We start from the raw sequence: 14,901 nt of genomic DNA on the forward strand, positions 1-14,901 counted from the left end.
ATCATGCACGTAAACACAAAATGCAGTCTCTAAATGAAGGTGTTTATTATTAAAGGGAGAAAAAATCCAGACCTCCATGGCCATGTGTGAAAAAATTATTACCCCCTAAACCTTATAACTGGTTGGGCCAGCGTTAATAGCAACAACTGCAATCAAGCATTTGCGATAACTGGCAGTGAGTCTTTTACAGCCCTGTGAAAGAATTTTGACCCACTCATCTTTGCAGACTTGCTGTAATTCAGCCCCATTGGAGGGTTTTCAAGCATGAACCGCCTTTTTAAGGTCAAGCCACAGCATCGGATAAGAGAGCTTATCACAGTTAATTCATGATTTAACAAGGCAGTGGCAGTCACTTTTTCTGACAGAGCTGTAGGGTTTGGTTGTTTTCCCCTTAATAATAAACACCTTCATTTAGAAGCTGCATTTTATGTTTACTTGCGTGATCTTTATCGAATATTTAAATTTGTTTGATAATCTGAAAGATTTAAGACAAAAATTTGGAATTCAGGAAGGGGGGCAAGGACTTTTTCACACGACTGTATGTAGCGCCAAATCACAGCAACATTGATCTCATTTTTGTTGTCAGGAAAAAACGTGCAATATGTCAGGTTGGCCTTTATTGCTTATCTTAATGGAGCACTGTGTCCAAGTACAGCCTCACAGACCACACGGCTAATGTGTCTTGTGGATTTTGATCCTTTTAAGATTATTTTCCAGAACAAAAACTAACACACTGAATCAGTTTAAGCACCAGGGCTGCTGCTCTTAGCTGACCCCTGATCTGATAGCTTTCTGGTCCTCTTCTCCATTAACATAAATAAATCATTATTATTTTTTTATAGATCCTCCTTCTCTTTTTTAGTAAGTTGTTTTATTTTCATCATTTTCTGTCAGTTAAATCTGCCCATTGTATCTCAATACTAAAATATAAAAATGACACAGTTTTCACAATTTTGCCTCTGTACACCATCGCAATAACTCAAGAGACGATTAAAGTGTATAAAGTGAAGAGTTTCGGCTTTACTTCAAGGCCGTTGCTTAGGAATTTAAATATTATTTGTGCTATTTTTTTAAGAGCATAAATTTGTAATTATAGGTTTGGATTTGCGTTTCCCTTCTTTCTCCTCTCAGGCAAAAATGCAGAGAAATACTTAATCCACAAGTTTATATGTAAAATGGTTAAAGTGATAAAATGTAAGTCTAGCTATAATAAGATAAGTAAACCGCAGAATGAACCGAATGAACTGAGAAATGTTGAAATGTTTTTACAAACTTCCATCAGACAACACGAACCTTCAGCTGCCGTTTTAACAAGCTTCCTTTGCGCTCATCCTTCTTAAGAGTCATATGTATTATGCTGTACTCTTCTTGCCCTTTAGAAAACGTCTGGAGCAGCAGCAGAAAATGCTGGAGGAAGACAGGAAAAGAAGACAATTTGAGGAGCAGAAACAGAAGCTGAGGCTGCTCAGCAGTGTCAAACCCAAGGTGAGCCTCTCTCCACATCTCGTTCTGCTTGTTTTTCCTGGCATGTCCACTGCTCGTTTTAATGACCCTCTGGACTCTCGATACCCAATTGTGCTGCGCTCAGACGGGGGAGAAGAGCCGCGATGACGCCTTGGAGGCAATCAAAGGCAACCTGGACGGTTTCAGCAGAGATGCAAAGATGCACCCCACTCCATCATCTCAGACCCAGAAGCCAGGTACCTTAGCACTTGGAGTTAAAAGTGTTTTCTGCTAAAGCTTCTTGCTTTAAAAAAAACCTTATAATAACTGAGTGATTGCTGGTTCACCAGACCACTGTATAATATTCTTTACTTAACTCACCCCTGTGTATTTGAGGAAATTTTGGAGATGCATTTAACAAACACACCGCATCTTGTGCAGTGCTTCCCGACCTTTCTAAACTATGAAACCTAGCAGTATTAACTTGCTGCTCCATGTTGCCAGTTTGAGATCTGTTCAAGGACACTTTTGAGTATAAGTTTCATTTCTGTAATACTATAACCTGCATCAATCATCTCAAGGCTCCTTATAGATTTATCAGTTTCTCCTGGGTGCAGACTTCTGCTTCAGCTGTTGGAATCTGTACAAATGTTGCGGTTTTGAAAGTGAATTATCAGAAATCCATCTAAACGACATGTAGTAAATCTGAATATAAGTTAAGTGTTCTTCAGTTTGCAGATCTACAATTTCTGCTCTTGCACAAAAAGTCATTATCTCACTCTTGCACTGTGCAGCTCCGAAATCATCTTCCATTGTAGTGTGTTTGTCATGTGCTGTGCCATCATCATTATTTCTTCATTTTTGCAGACTCATCGCCATCACACCCGTCTGTCACTGCTCCCTCCCTTCCCCCAGCTATGTCTGAGGATAATGATGACTTTAGTGACTTTCAGGGCCCCGTCGATACCCCCACGTCGTTCCCTTTGCCCCCCTCCTCATCCTCTTCCTCCTTCACCACCACTCCCTCCAGCTTTGGGTTCTCCTCTCAGGCCCAGCCTTCATCCTCTGCCCCCAACATAGGTTTCTCTGAGGACGATGACGAGTTTAGTGACTTTGTTCAGGGACCTGTAAACACTTTCCCTTCTGCCAACTTCCACCTCTCCTCTCAGTCGCAAGTCCAATCGACTTTTCCACCCTCACAATCCCTCCCCTCTTCTGTGTCCATTCACACTGACACCCAACACTCTGCTGTCAGCACCAGCACCCAGTCTGCATTTCAAGGTAACTCTTCTCTTGCTTTGTTCACACCTCCCCCTCCCATCCCTCTAATTTGCCCTTTTTTCCACCTAGTTTGGAGGAATTTTTTACATTAGTGATTCTTTTATCACTGATGCTGAATGCTTTTACTGGTAACCCTGGATGATGGGTTCGTTTTGACCTGCATTAATGTGTGAGAGCATGCATCTAGCTAGACCAGCAGATGACCTCAGTACTCAACACTAAAGGGTAAACAAGGATGCATAATAAATAAGGAATACTGTTGAAAATGACTGTTTCTCAGTAGGTTTTTCCCCATGCAGTAGTTGCGTTTCCTTTTGATAGTGAATTTATGATTTGTGCACTGGTAGAGGACTGTCATGTCATTTGTCATTTGCCCTGTAATCTCTGGGATGAGCAGCTGCTCTGTGACAGCTTTCAGTCTCAGACTGTGAATGACAGGGTGCAGAGATCACCTTCTGTCCAGAGCAATTCAGCAACCCTCCGTCCAGTGTCATCCTTGATTCTCTGAGACATCTCTGACCTAATTGTTTAGCATCTGGAATAAGCAGATTAGATGGCTGATGGATAGATTGCCTCTGATATTAAGAGACCTGAGGAATTTACCTTGCAGTGTCTTTGTTGAAATTCAGTCAGGTAACATTTCTGTTTAGGGGGCTGTTTACAAATGATCTCATTTGCTTTTTTTAATCTTATTTCCAACAAATAACACTAAATAATAGCTGATACTTGGCTTCTTACGCAATTTCTAAAGAAAGGTTTGGTTAAAAAGAAGAATATATTGGTACCCCTTGAGAAAGGCTGTACTTTGGGTAATAATGGTTAAAGTGCCTGCTGTTATCAGCTCAAGAAAAAGATCTGTCACTGAATTTGTTAGTGTGCTTTTGTATGTGGGATTTTGTGTGGTTTTTGGGCAAATCTCCTTAAAGCTTCTTAAAGAAGCCCTGTGGAGTTCTCTAGAGGAACAAAAGTTACATTTCTGTTCAGTCTTAGTCACCAGAAACTGTCCTTAATTCTTAGAAGACATGCTGATTGAATTCCTGCTTTCTAAAACATTTGCAAAGACTAATTGAATTTAAATGTTAAAATCAGTATTCAAAATTGTGCAGGCATGTTTTCCCCTGCCTTTGTTGGTGTATTGCTGCACATTTTGGCATGTTACTGCAGCTTGTTATAAGTGCAGTAGGGAATCATGTGTGCATGCATGCATTCATCATACCCATTCTGAGTGTGCATGTGAGAATACATTGACAAACAAAGTTGGCCCAGATATTAGTTAGTTGATGTTGGATTGCACTGGGTTGCAAATAGTTAAGTTCAGTTAATGCCTGTTAAGTAGTTATGTGTCCTGCCACCTGCATGATCTACCCAACGGCTCCCATACCTAAAGCACAGTAGTGGTTTAGTAGTGTGAATGCTTTTGAGGTGGACTATTTCCTGCCGTATGCTACATGCAGAAAAGGAAAACTGTGGAAAGTATTCCAAAATTGTCAGCTGTTCATGTTTGAAAACAGCTACAGGAAAGGAGCACAATAATGCTACAAGACGCCTGAACCATGATTATCAACCTTTTATAACTGCTACTGACTGCTTCAGTCTTATCTTGCATATCAGATCTCAAATACAAATCTTTAAGTTATAACATAAATCTACTAAAGCATCCCTAATTTCATTTGCAAATTGAGCCTATAAATAGATGCGTTAAATGTGCATTGTTGCTAGTATGTGTTAAAGAAGCTTGTTCCTCATCCACCCCTCTAGGCCCATCCCTGGAAGAGAAGCTGTTCTCCTCCTGTGATCTCACAGCTGATAAGACTGCGCAGGTTAGCTTTAAGTCCAAGCAGAGTTTGGCTGAAATGACTCCTAGAGCTAAAGTTTCAGCCCAGTTTCAGCCCAGTACTAAAGCGAGGAACTGGGCCGCGGCCACCGAGGACTTGAGCTCTGTCTTCGTCACAGAAAAGCCACCAGAGGCCCCGGTACCAGCGCCCAAACTCCCCCCATCAGCTGCTGGCACATCTCCTCAAACCAGTAGTGACAGTGGTGAGAGAAGTACCCGTTCACTGGACTTCATAGCTGCTGCTTCTCTCTTGCTTTGCAGCATTAACAAACAATCAGGGTGGTAGTTCTCTTTCTGTCCTTGAGAAATATTTTCATTCTTTCTAACCCTGACAAAATAATTGTATCCCTCTTCTGGCAGTTTAATCTCCTCTATCTCTTTGGGTTATAATTGATTTATGCTAGATCCTGGACTGGGCATCCTACTGTTGTAGCCTGCGTGCTGTTAAATGAAATCAAGTTGATGTTTTCTTCGCTGCTGAGGTGACGATGTCTTTGAGGTGCCCTTCCTTGTGTCTCTCCATCGTCTCCTAAATCTCTGCTCCTATTTCTTCCTGCTTTATACCTCTGTCTTGTTAGCGGGGCTCTCTTATGTCACTGCTCCCTGCACAGACTGTGGAAATGGACTGTGTCTGTCAAGGTCCTTGGGTGATACCTGCTGACTAAATAAGCCGCCGTCTGTTCACTCACTGTGTAACACCCTCTCAGAGAACGACCTCTGGCGCATGCTGACTGCTTTGGTTTAACAGGGATGCGCATGGATTGGCAGGTGCCACTGGGGCCCAACATAATCCAAGGCTGATTGTGCATGCTACTCTGCTACTCCTTTGTGCTGTTATTTGTTTGTCTGTGTCCGTGTCCTCCGCGTCATCAGGGGAAATATTGCGGCTCATCACGGGGACCAGGGGAGATTTGTAATAAGATTCATTTAACTGCTCAAGACTGATGGAAGTATTATGTGCAAAGTGGGTGTCTGAGTAAACACCTGCCTTGCAGACAGTGTCAGGGACTCGAAATGAGCCATAGCAGTTTACTGAAATGTCTGGTTGTCTGTTTTCTAGAAAAGAATAATTTAGGTCAATGTCAGCAGTTAAATTATATTTTTAGTTAGTTTTTCTTACAAGGCAATTGCCTCTCTCCTCTCTCCTTGAAGCTGGAAATGACTCACAGACTGATTTATAGATGTCTGATGTGGCAGGGCGTTTGTGATTCAGTGCAGGGGAGCGTTACATCTGCACCGAGCCTTCCAGACATCAGGTGTATAATTTTGTCGAGTTCGATATGAGCAGGGCTCAGCTGCCAAGAGACTTGGCAGATCGTAAGCCTGGACAAGACTTTTGCTTCAACAGCTAATTGTGTGTCTGTGTGTGTGTGTATATGTGTGCTTGTGCTTCTGACAGCAGGTGTTGGTGTGTATCCACAACAAGAGCACATTCAGACCATGCTGCCCGCCTGGGTTTACAACGACAGCCTCGTCCCAGGTAAACGTTTACTCTCAAAAACATCCAGTTTAATGTTCAGACGACGATATTCAACATCGCTGTGTGTTTTGCGGAAAGAAATGACACGAATTGCAAAAATGTTTTGTTTTTCTTTTCCCAGAAATGTTCAAGAAGGTTCTTGAAATCACCATGACTCCGGCAGGGATAGACACAGCCAAACTCTACCCGATATTAATGTCATCAGGTCTTCCCAGGGAAGCACTCGGGCAAATCTGGGCATCAGCCAACCGCACAACACCTGGCATGCTGACCAAGGAGGAACTTTACACTGTACTTGCACTAATTGGGGTGGCGCAGGTAATCACTGAAGTCAAAACAAATTATCCACTTAGAACAACTCCACTAATCATCTCCCACAGCTTCCGCAGAGCCTCGCCATAAACTCCTCACTGAAATTAGCTGGGCTTAGTTCAAAACGGAGAGAAAAGAAGCGGTGCTGTGACTCAGCCCGCGGCCTGTGAAGCGTTATAAGTCCAATATATGGCTGAGTCCCCATCAACCAAGTTTGGCAGGAGGCTTCTTATCACTCTCAGCCCGGGCCTGTCACCACCACCCCTGGGAGGATGCAAATCTTCAGGCAGCTCACGAAACACTGCATGCCTCCGCTTCCATGCGAGGAATAATAAGACACCTTTGGTGATGTAAATCTTCAAGAAGCTTAAAACACAAGCAAAACAAGGTGCATTCTCTTGTGAGGTGGAAGAAAGTTTGAGTCTGCTGGTGACATCTGTTCAAAAGGATTGTGTTGAATAATTTATATATAAACGTTAGTCCTTGGCCACGTTCAGTGAATACAGAAGGGCTTTAAATTATATAGGTTCACAATGATCCGTGTGCCCTGATACCTTTCGTGATTTAACGCATTAACCCCCCCCCAAAGAAAGAAAAAAATGCAGCCAAATAAAACTTTGAAACATCTTACAGGCTTTGTTTTGTATTTGTCATTGTCAACAGTCCTCATGGAAAGACTCAAACTGACTCCGTTACTCTCACTCACTTCTTCACCTTATCTGTGGCTTTCAACCTGAGGCTTTTTTGCAGTCACAGATACATAACTCCATTTTTTAGAAAGTTAAGGTAGATTCCAAAAACGCTGGGCATCACTGCTTTGACAAACATTGCACACAAAGCGTTTGTTGAAGACTGCTTTGATTATATTTGCAGCTGCAGGACAAAGATTTCATCATGTTTTAATATGCTTTTGCACAACAGCTGAGCTCAGGGGGACCTGCTTCGCTTGAATATTGTTTGTCGTGTCCTTACTTTCAGAGTGGCCTCCCGGCAATGAACGTGGAAATCCTCGGCCAATTTCCTTCTCCTCCCGTGCCGAACCTGCCGGCTCTGGCTATGGCCATGGCCCCTGTCATGCCTCAGCACCAGCAGCCCATGATGACCCAGCCCCCGGTCTCCATGGCCATGCCCACAGCAGCCCCGCCACCAGTCATGCCTATGACACCGGCAGCACCGGCTCAGCCACCCACAAACACAAATTTCATTGCCAGTTTCCCTCCAGCACAGGTATCACAGGTATGCTCAGTTTCTTATTTTCCTGCTGTCGATCACCTCACTCACTTCACTCTCCAACATGATGTTTGCGTAGGGAACCAAAGCCGATGACGATGACTTCCAGGACTTCCAGGAAGCTCCAAAGGCAGGAGGAGACCAAGCTTTCTCTGACTTTCAGGGGGAATCGGGAGGAAGCTTCCCTACTACCATTGCACCACAGCACCAAAACAGGTACAGGCTTGTTGATGAAGACAGTGAGTCTGCCTTTTTTTCCAGGCTTGTATAATTAGGAGCATTTTAAGAGCTTATGTGACCCTAATTATAAGCTACATTAAATAAGATTGGGTATTTCTTATTCTAGCTCTCTCTCCTTTTGCTCTCTGTGCTGTAAATATTTGCAGAGATGAGCATCAAATATTCAGCCCTAGATGATTATTTATAGCTGACTCATCCTGCATAATATTTGTACTTCTCATTGTCTGTCTTACAGTCAGAGGCACTGTTTCAATATCTTGTAATAACCTCCTCTGAATAGGAATGAGTTTGGGTCATCTACTAATGAATTCATTTCAGTGGACAGTAGATAAGCTCGTTTCTTTATATTACTTCTTTCCGAGCCTTTCTGGAGCAACCGTGCCTTCAGTGAGAGGAAGCTGAAAGGCAATTATCCACTGAAAGACAAAGAGAAAGCAGAATTAAAGTATCTGAAATCTAAGTGGCATAGGCGTTTTATGATTCTCTCCTATTTCGCAACTGAAAAAATCCAGTCCTGACGGTTTCATCAATGTAACAAGAATTCCCCGCAGACTGAGATTGCTTTCTAATTAAATGAGAGGCTGAACAGCTCATATTGGGCTGCCAGCCTGAACTGGCATCCATAACTTACTGTCGGATGTCTTACAGAAAAAGCGCTTTGAGGAAACTAATATTCACTGAGTTTAACAATTTCCCTAAGCCCCTGATTTGTCTGTTTTAGCATATGATCAGGCATAATGGTCATCATATTTCTTGCTTTTGGCCTGTATTAAAGCATCCTTCACTTTCAGGAATAGTTTGGCATTTTGGGATTATGCTGGTTAGTTTTCTGTTGTGTTGAGAAGACTGAAGCCACTTTCTTGGACTGGCTCTTTCATCAGTTGACTGAAGTCTGTCAGCAGCAGCTCTTAAGCTCGCAAATAAACCAGTCTGTGCAAAAAACTGAGGTGTAAAAATATGTTTTGGGTTTCAGTGGTTGATCATGCATCTCAGGTTGGACTGTTAACGTCCTGGAGTCTTCAGTGGGTGCAGGACAGCACAAACCCTCTAAATTAAATTAAATATAAAGTGGTAATTAACATGTATCAAAGGGGCTGGAAGGTGTTCATGTCTCACGCTAAACAAAACTATCTCGCTACTGAATAGCCTGAATATTAAGAGACAGTAAAAGAAGTATTATCAAAATCTTTTTTTAGACCTAAATCAATATAGGATTTTTAAGACCAGTACCAATATTTGGCAATTTTTAAAAACTGGTATATCACTATATTTTTTTAATATAACAGAGCTATTTAAAAGTAATGTTCCTCTAGTGTTACAACAGGCCACGGATTACTTATTTACACTCTGCTTGGATCAGCTGCTTGTTCTTTGAGGCATTCTAAACATGTGCTGCTAACACGCAGTCCAGTACATTTTGTCCGAATTAGTAAAACAAGATATAAATACTTTTGTTGGTGAGCTGGATGTGAGACAGTGGGCGTGTATTTTTATTCCTAAGCAGAGCTACCTTCTGCCTGTTCAGTGGCCTTAATGGATGAAAGGACACAAAGAGCTTGTAACAAAAGAAAAAAAAAAAGAAGCTGTTTCTCTCCAAATTGTGAACTCAGGGCAAACGTTCAGCTCAGGCAGCTTATAGGGATTAAACTTTACCTTTGAACTTCGCCCATCATGATGTCTGACGATTCGCTTTTGTGTCCCTGCAGCACGCCTGCCTTGCTGACTCCAGTGTCTGGTTCCTCCTCCGCCTCCGTTACATCTTCTGATAAGTACGCCGTGTTCAAGCAGCTGTCTGTGGATCAGCCTGCAGAGCCTACACCCCCTGCCTCAGGTACGTTGGATACCTCATGTAATAGTGTTAGTCCTCTTGGGGGTACATACTGGGACCAAAACATAAAGTCAGTCAGAGAAGGAAACAATATTATCATCACAGCAGCATGGGGAACAGCACGTTCCGTTCCTTCCTGTGTAGATAACTGGCAAGGATTCATTAAAAGCAGAAAGTGATAACATGACATTTCCAGGTATTTCATCATGTCGAGCCCTTTTATTACATCTAAAATACGAAATTGATCCCTGAAGGTTAAAGCAGCTTACATAAGGACACGTTCAGTTCACAAACTAAGTTTTGGCCCTTGAACGATACAGGGAGAGTAAATTTCTTTCATATTGCTCTTTATAGTTACCGATTCTTCTTTATTTGCTCTGATCCAGATATTGGAGACAAATACAGTGTATTCAGACAACTCGAACAACCCGCGGAGAAGAAATCAGTCGGTAAGAGACCCACACATCTCGATCTCTCTGTGGAAAAAAAACAACACACGTTCACCTAATGTACATATTAGCACATCCTTGCTTTTTGACCTCTTTAGGCAGTGACGTAGAGAACTAAGAGATGAACTTTATGAACATCACATCATCCCCAGGAAACAAATGGTTTCTTTTTATGTTCTCTAATTAAACTGTGTATTATAACTTGGACAAAGCTGTCAGGTCACCACACTACCACAGAGCCATGTTTACACTGTGTCTTGTATTGCAAGCCTGCAGCGTTGATACCCACTGTGTTTCCCATCCCTGTTTCATTAGAACAGTTTCCGATGGGGACACCTCTTACAACTCCAGTAAGTCATGCTTTGCAGTGACCTTTCTTTGGCATTGTCAGGCTCCATCTCCTTAATGAGCCCATTAGTTATCGCTCTTCCACCGTACACCAGCGGTGTGAACAGATTCTCTATTTCAGCATGCATACGTTACTCCACAGGATTAACAACTGCTGAAAACTTGAGAATTTATTCTGACTTTTTTCTGTGTGGTTTTTGTAAAAAAGAGGCAAAAGTTTTCCCACTGCTATAAATACCCATCACAGTTATCTGCAGAAAATGATAATAGTTTGTTCTAGCTTTTTTACTTTTAGCTAACAACTTCATCAGGATTCTGTAGATGTAATATTGTTTCCTGATAACAAGTCATATCTGTCTTTTTCTAAGCTGTTTTGTCATAAATAGCATTTTCTGTCAGGTTCAGACTCTCTCATCAGAAAACTTCAGACATTTGCATAAAAGTCTGTGATAAACACAGCCACTAAACTCAGGTGTAAACTATCATTGCCTAAAGATATTTGATGCTATAAAATATAAACCTAAAATACAGAAATTACACTGGAAACCATTTGGCCTCGTCTACTTCCCTGGAAGATATTGGATATTGTAGACAAAAATGACGTGTTGGATGGTAATTTTTGCAGAATGACTATAATCAACAGTTCCTTGCGTGGTAGTGTCGATGTACATGCATCGTTTCTCATTAGTTTGGGGTCATTTGAAAGAAAAGCACATTTGTTTTTAGTAAAGTAAAGTTGATTGAGGATTCATTTTGTAGAAATTCCATTAAAAGTTATATGATGTAGGAAGTATTACTTTTTTTAATTATATATTTAATGAAAAGAAGTGTGCATTTCTTTAAAAAAAAACCCAGCCCTAAACTTTTGAGTGATAGTGTATGGAGAGCTTTTTGTGCAGTGATGTATGATCTTCTTTGCACACTGCAGCCCAAAGTTCACCAGTGGAGCAAAGGAGTAACTAATGCACCATTCCTCTCTCTTTTAGGATTGTAAAATAACTGAATGGTAGCTGTTGCAGCTGAGACCTTTTGGCCCCTTTATATCTCTCTGTTGTTTTTTTACTAATCTTAAATTCTTCTCTTTGGTTTACAGGAGAAGGATTTGCAGATTTCAAGTCTGTCGGCACAGTCGATGATGGCTTCACAGACTTTAAAACAGCCGACAGCGTCTCTCCACTAGACCCTCCAGATCAAGCCAAGCTCTTTCAACCTTCCTTCCCCTCTGCTTTTCCAAACTCTCAGTCACTACAGCAGCTTCCCCAGCAACAGCCAGCAGTGTCTCTTTCTCAGCCCAAAAATCCTCTCAATATGGCTGACCTGGACCTTTTCTCTTCTATAGCGCCCTCTGTTCCTGCCCCCACTGAGACAAAACCCAGCACATTCCCTTCTGTGTCTGTGCCCCCCTCTCTTGTCCTCCTGCCAGGTGGAGTAAAACCTCCGGGAGGAGGGGCAGATGAGTTTGGGGATTTTGCCCTCTTTGGCTCCTCTTCTGACTCCACTCAAGCTTCAGCCGCAGGAGGAGCTGCCTCAGCACCTCAGGATGACTTTGCAGACTTCATGGCATTTGGCAGCTCTGGTGGAGAGCCTAAAGGCGAGAGCAGCGCGGGTGTTCAAGGGGAAACCTCCACACAGCAGCGGTCTCAGCAGAGCTCTGACAAATACGACATATTCAAACAACTTTCTCTGGAAGGAGGCCTCGCCTACGATGACACCAAGGAGAGCGGCGCCGGCTCCTTCTCGTCACTCAAGAGCGACAACGACGACTTTGCCGAATTTCAGTCCTCGAAGTTCTGCACAGCACTCGGTGCTTCTGAAAAGACTCTGGGTGACAAGGTGGCCGCGTTCAAACAGGCCAAGGAAGACTCTGCATCTGTAAAGTCCCTCGACCTCCCGTCCATCGGCGGGAGCAGCGTGGGAAAGGACGACTCTGAGGACGCGCTGTCAGTGCAGCTGGACATGAAGCTGTCGGACATGGGAGGAGACCTGAAGCACGTGATGTCAGACAGCTCTCTGGATTTGCCGGGTCTCTCTTCCCACCAGCCCCCTGCTACAGGTGAGGAACTTGTGCGTTTGCTCTGGTGAGGCTCCGTGCAGTGACACACAATATCGCTTTCAAGGCCAGCCAGCCTCTCCTTCTCAGTGACCCCTCCCCCAGACAAGGGGTCAAAGGGCAAATAATGAGGTCCTTGTTGAATTGAACATGCTCAATTGCTGAACACAAACATGAGTAACATATCAAATTAGATGCATCACAGCTTTCATTCTACATTTCATCGTTCATCTCATCATACTCTTTATTTATTACTTATTTATTTAAGTATTTATTTATTTAAATCTTTAGTTTCTTCCTCATTAGTTTTTTTTATCTCCACATTCCTCTTCCCGTATATTGTTATTGACAGGAAGGTCCTGGCCCATATCTCTATTTATTTACAAATGATGAGTGCCTGGTTTTGATGTGCTGGCAGTCATAGTTCACAGACGAGGTCCCCCAGCTGCTGCCTGCGCGACTCGGATAAGCCTCCTGTTTGATGTGTCCACACCGCGGCAGGTGGATGTCGCACTTCCTTTCAGTGTACCTAGTGTGTGTGTGTGTGTGTGTGTGTGTGTGTGTGTGTTGTTTTGGGCAATGCTAAGAGACGGAGCAGTTGAATACAGATGAGTACAGGAGGGCGTTTATCCTCTTGTTTATTCAAATCACAGGTTTTCGAACAATAGGCTGCAGCTTACCAAAGGCGTTATCCGTAAGCCATCATTTACCTTTTTAACTGATGTGTGCAAAAAGCACAGCAGATGACTTAATTTTGATTCGCTTGAAATAAAATGTTACCATTAATACGACGTTTTGCATGCAAAAACTGGAGACTATTTTCATATAGAGCAACAGTGATTTGTCACTATTAAAAATATTATAGGTGGATGTGAGGGCTTGAATGTGAGTGCATGCATTTGTCTCTTTATGCCTGTCAGTTATTGTATTACCCTGCAGTATTTTCACATTAACCACGGAGTATGTTTTGGATCAAATGGACGTCTAATTGTAAGATGTCTAAATAATAGCGTGTCTGCTTTTTCCTCCCCTACCTCACATCCATGAAAGTGGAGTTAAAGTTGACCTAAAGCTCGTCCTTTTATAAAAAGGGAAATCAATCTAGTGTCTGTTAATAATCGGGTAGTGTCCGTGTCCTTTTTTCCCCCCTCTCTTCACTGCTCATCATTTATTCATCAGGCATCTCGTCTTCCACATCATGCGTCGTGTTTCATGCAAAACATTTCAAACCATTCTTGCAGTGTAACATGAGATGGGTTGCATGTGTTCTCAGGTGAAGGCTCTGTAATTCAAACGTTTGCCAACTTTAAGGGAGCTTTCATTTTTATTTGAAAGCTCAGACAAAGCTTGAGAAGTTTGTACAAATTGACCAAATCTCCACCTGACAACAGTCGTGCAATCAGCTTCCAATATTTCGTCACATATCATTAATTATCATCACATGTGTCAACTTATTTCATCCAAGAAACTGATACTTTATCCTTGACTAGAAAAAGATGTAAACATCCCCATTGCCTTATTTCAGTTTCTGTGCAGTGGTCAGATTTTGGTTAAACCCAAACAGGCCCCTCCGCACGGAGAGCAAACAATCCAGTCCATGGAGCTGCAGCGAAACCGCTGATCGGGTAAAGACCTGCCCGCTTTAACATCGATACATTCCTGAGAAGCTTATACGCTACCGTGACGGCGGTTTCATTTCACCCTTATTTATCAGCTGTTCTCGGAGAGCTCTGGGACTAACCTGTCGTTAACGTGTAGCAGTCCGAGCAGTTTGAGCACCTCACCACGCTTTGCACTGTGTTTTTGGAAATGTATGTAAGCTTAAAGAGACAGTATTTCTTTTCTGAGGTTCCTTTTGAGTCGCAAGAGGAATCAAATTTTCTTTCTCGTAATTTTCTTTTCTTTTTTTCAAAAAATCCGTTATCTGTGATATCGCAGCATGAATTTTTATCACGTGTGGCTCTACGGTCTGGCTCTTTGTGAGCATAATGAAGTTAGTATTACCCTTCCTGCCTTGCTTTTTGCTGCAGTGTGCCTGCCTTTTCAATTTGTGAAATTGACAAGAACGTAATACAAAATAACCATTTTATGCATAACAGTATTGCAAGTTGTTTTTATCAAGGGAGAAATGTGTACATGCAGATTTAATAGTGTATTTTTATTACAGGAATATGACCTCTTATTTTGAGACTATAGGAAGACTTCTCGATCTTGTTGTGATTTGCCAACTATGTAAATTAAATGTAGCCGACAGTATTTAGTAGAATCAGAGTATTTTTAGTTCAACGTGGATTCAAACATCAAAGTTTTTAGCAAATAATGATGTGTTATTAATCAAGGGGAATTAGTGCTCATCATCCTGCTTTGACAAACAATCACTGTAGCAAGAGGGGAAAAAAAGGATAC

The 14,901-nt window shown here is 42.2% G+C and overlaps 1 protein-coding gene across 13 annotated transcripts in view; it reads left to right on the top strand.

Moving 5' to 3' along the window:
* synrg (synergin, gamma) overlaps window positions 1-14,901 on the top strand; it is a 42,465-nt gene that overhangs the window by 10,063 nt on the left and 17,501 nt on the right. For 6 of the 13 annotated variants that reach the window (XR_013092979.1, XR_013092980.1, XM_004558198.2 and 3 more), the window contains exons 5-15: window positions 1,380-1,485; window positions 1,589-1,700; window positions 2,311-2,724; window positions 4,483-4,761; window positions 5,958-6,038; window positions 6,160-6,356; window positions 7,329-7,586; window positions 7,660-7,796; window positions 9,527-9,651; window positions 10,035-10,097; window positions 11,539-12,498. Coding sequence is in view for 11 of the 13 variants with exons in the window: in XM_004558198.2 (XP_004558255.1) it covers window positions 1,380-1,485; window positions 1,589-1,700; window positions 2,311-2,724; window positions 4,483-4,761; window positions 5,958-6,038; window positions 6,160-6,356; window positions 7,329-7,586; window positions 7,660-7,796; window positions 9,527-9,651; window positions 10,035-10,097; window positions 11,539-12,498 (2,732 nt within the window). In the remaining 2 variants the exon portion in view is untranslated. The remainder of the gene's footprint in view (window positions 1-1,379; window positions 1,486-1,588; window positions 1,701-2,310; window positions 2,725-4,482; window positions 4,762-5,957; window positions 6,039-6,159; window positions 6,357-7,328; window positions 7,587-7,659; window positions 7,797-9,526; window positions 9,652-10,034; window positions 10,098-11,538; window positions 12,499-14,901) is intronic. The other 7 variants (XM_004558200.2, XM_004558201.2, XM_012921046.2 and 4 more) reach the window with 6 other exon arrangements.

This window comes from Maylandia zebra, linkage group LG14 (assembly GCF_041146795.1).
Source record: "Maylandia zebra isolate NMK-2024a linkage group LG14, Mzebra_GT3a, whole genome shotgun sequence".
NCBI classification, from domain to species: Eukaryota; Metazoa; Chordata; class Actinopteri; order Cichliformes; family Cichlidae; genus Maylandia; species Maylandia zebra.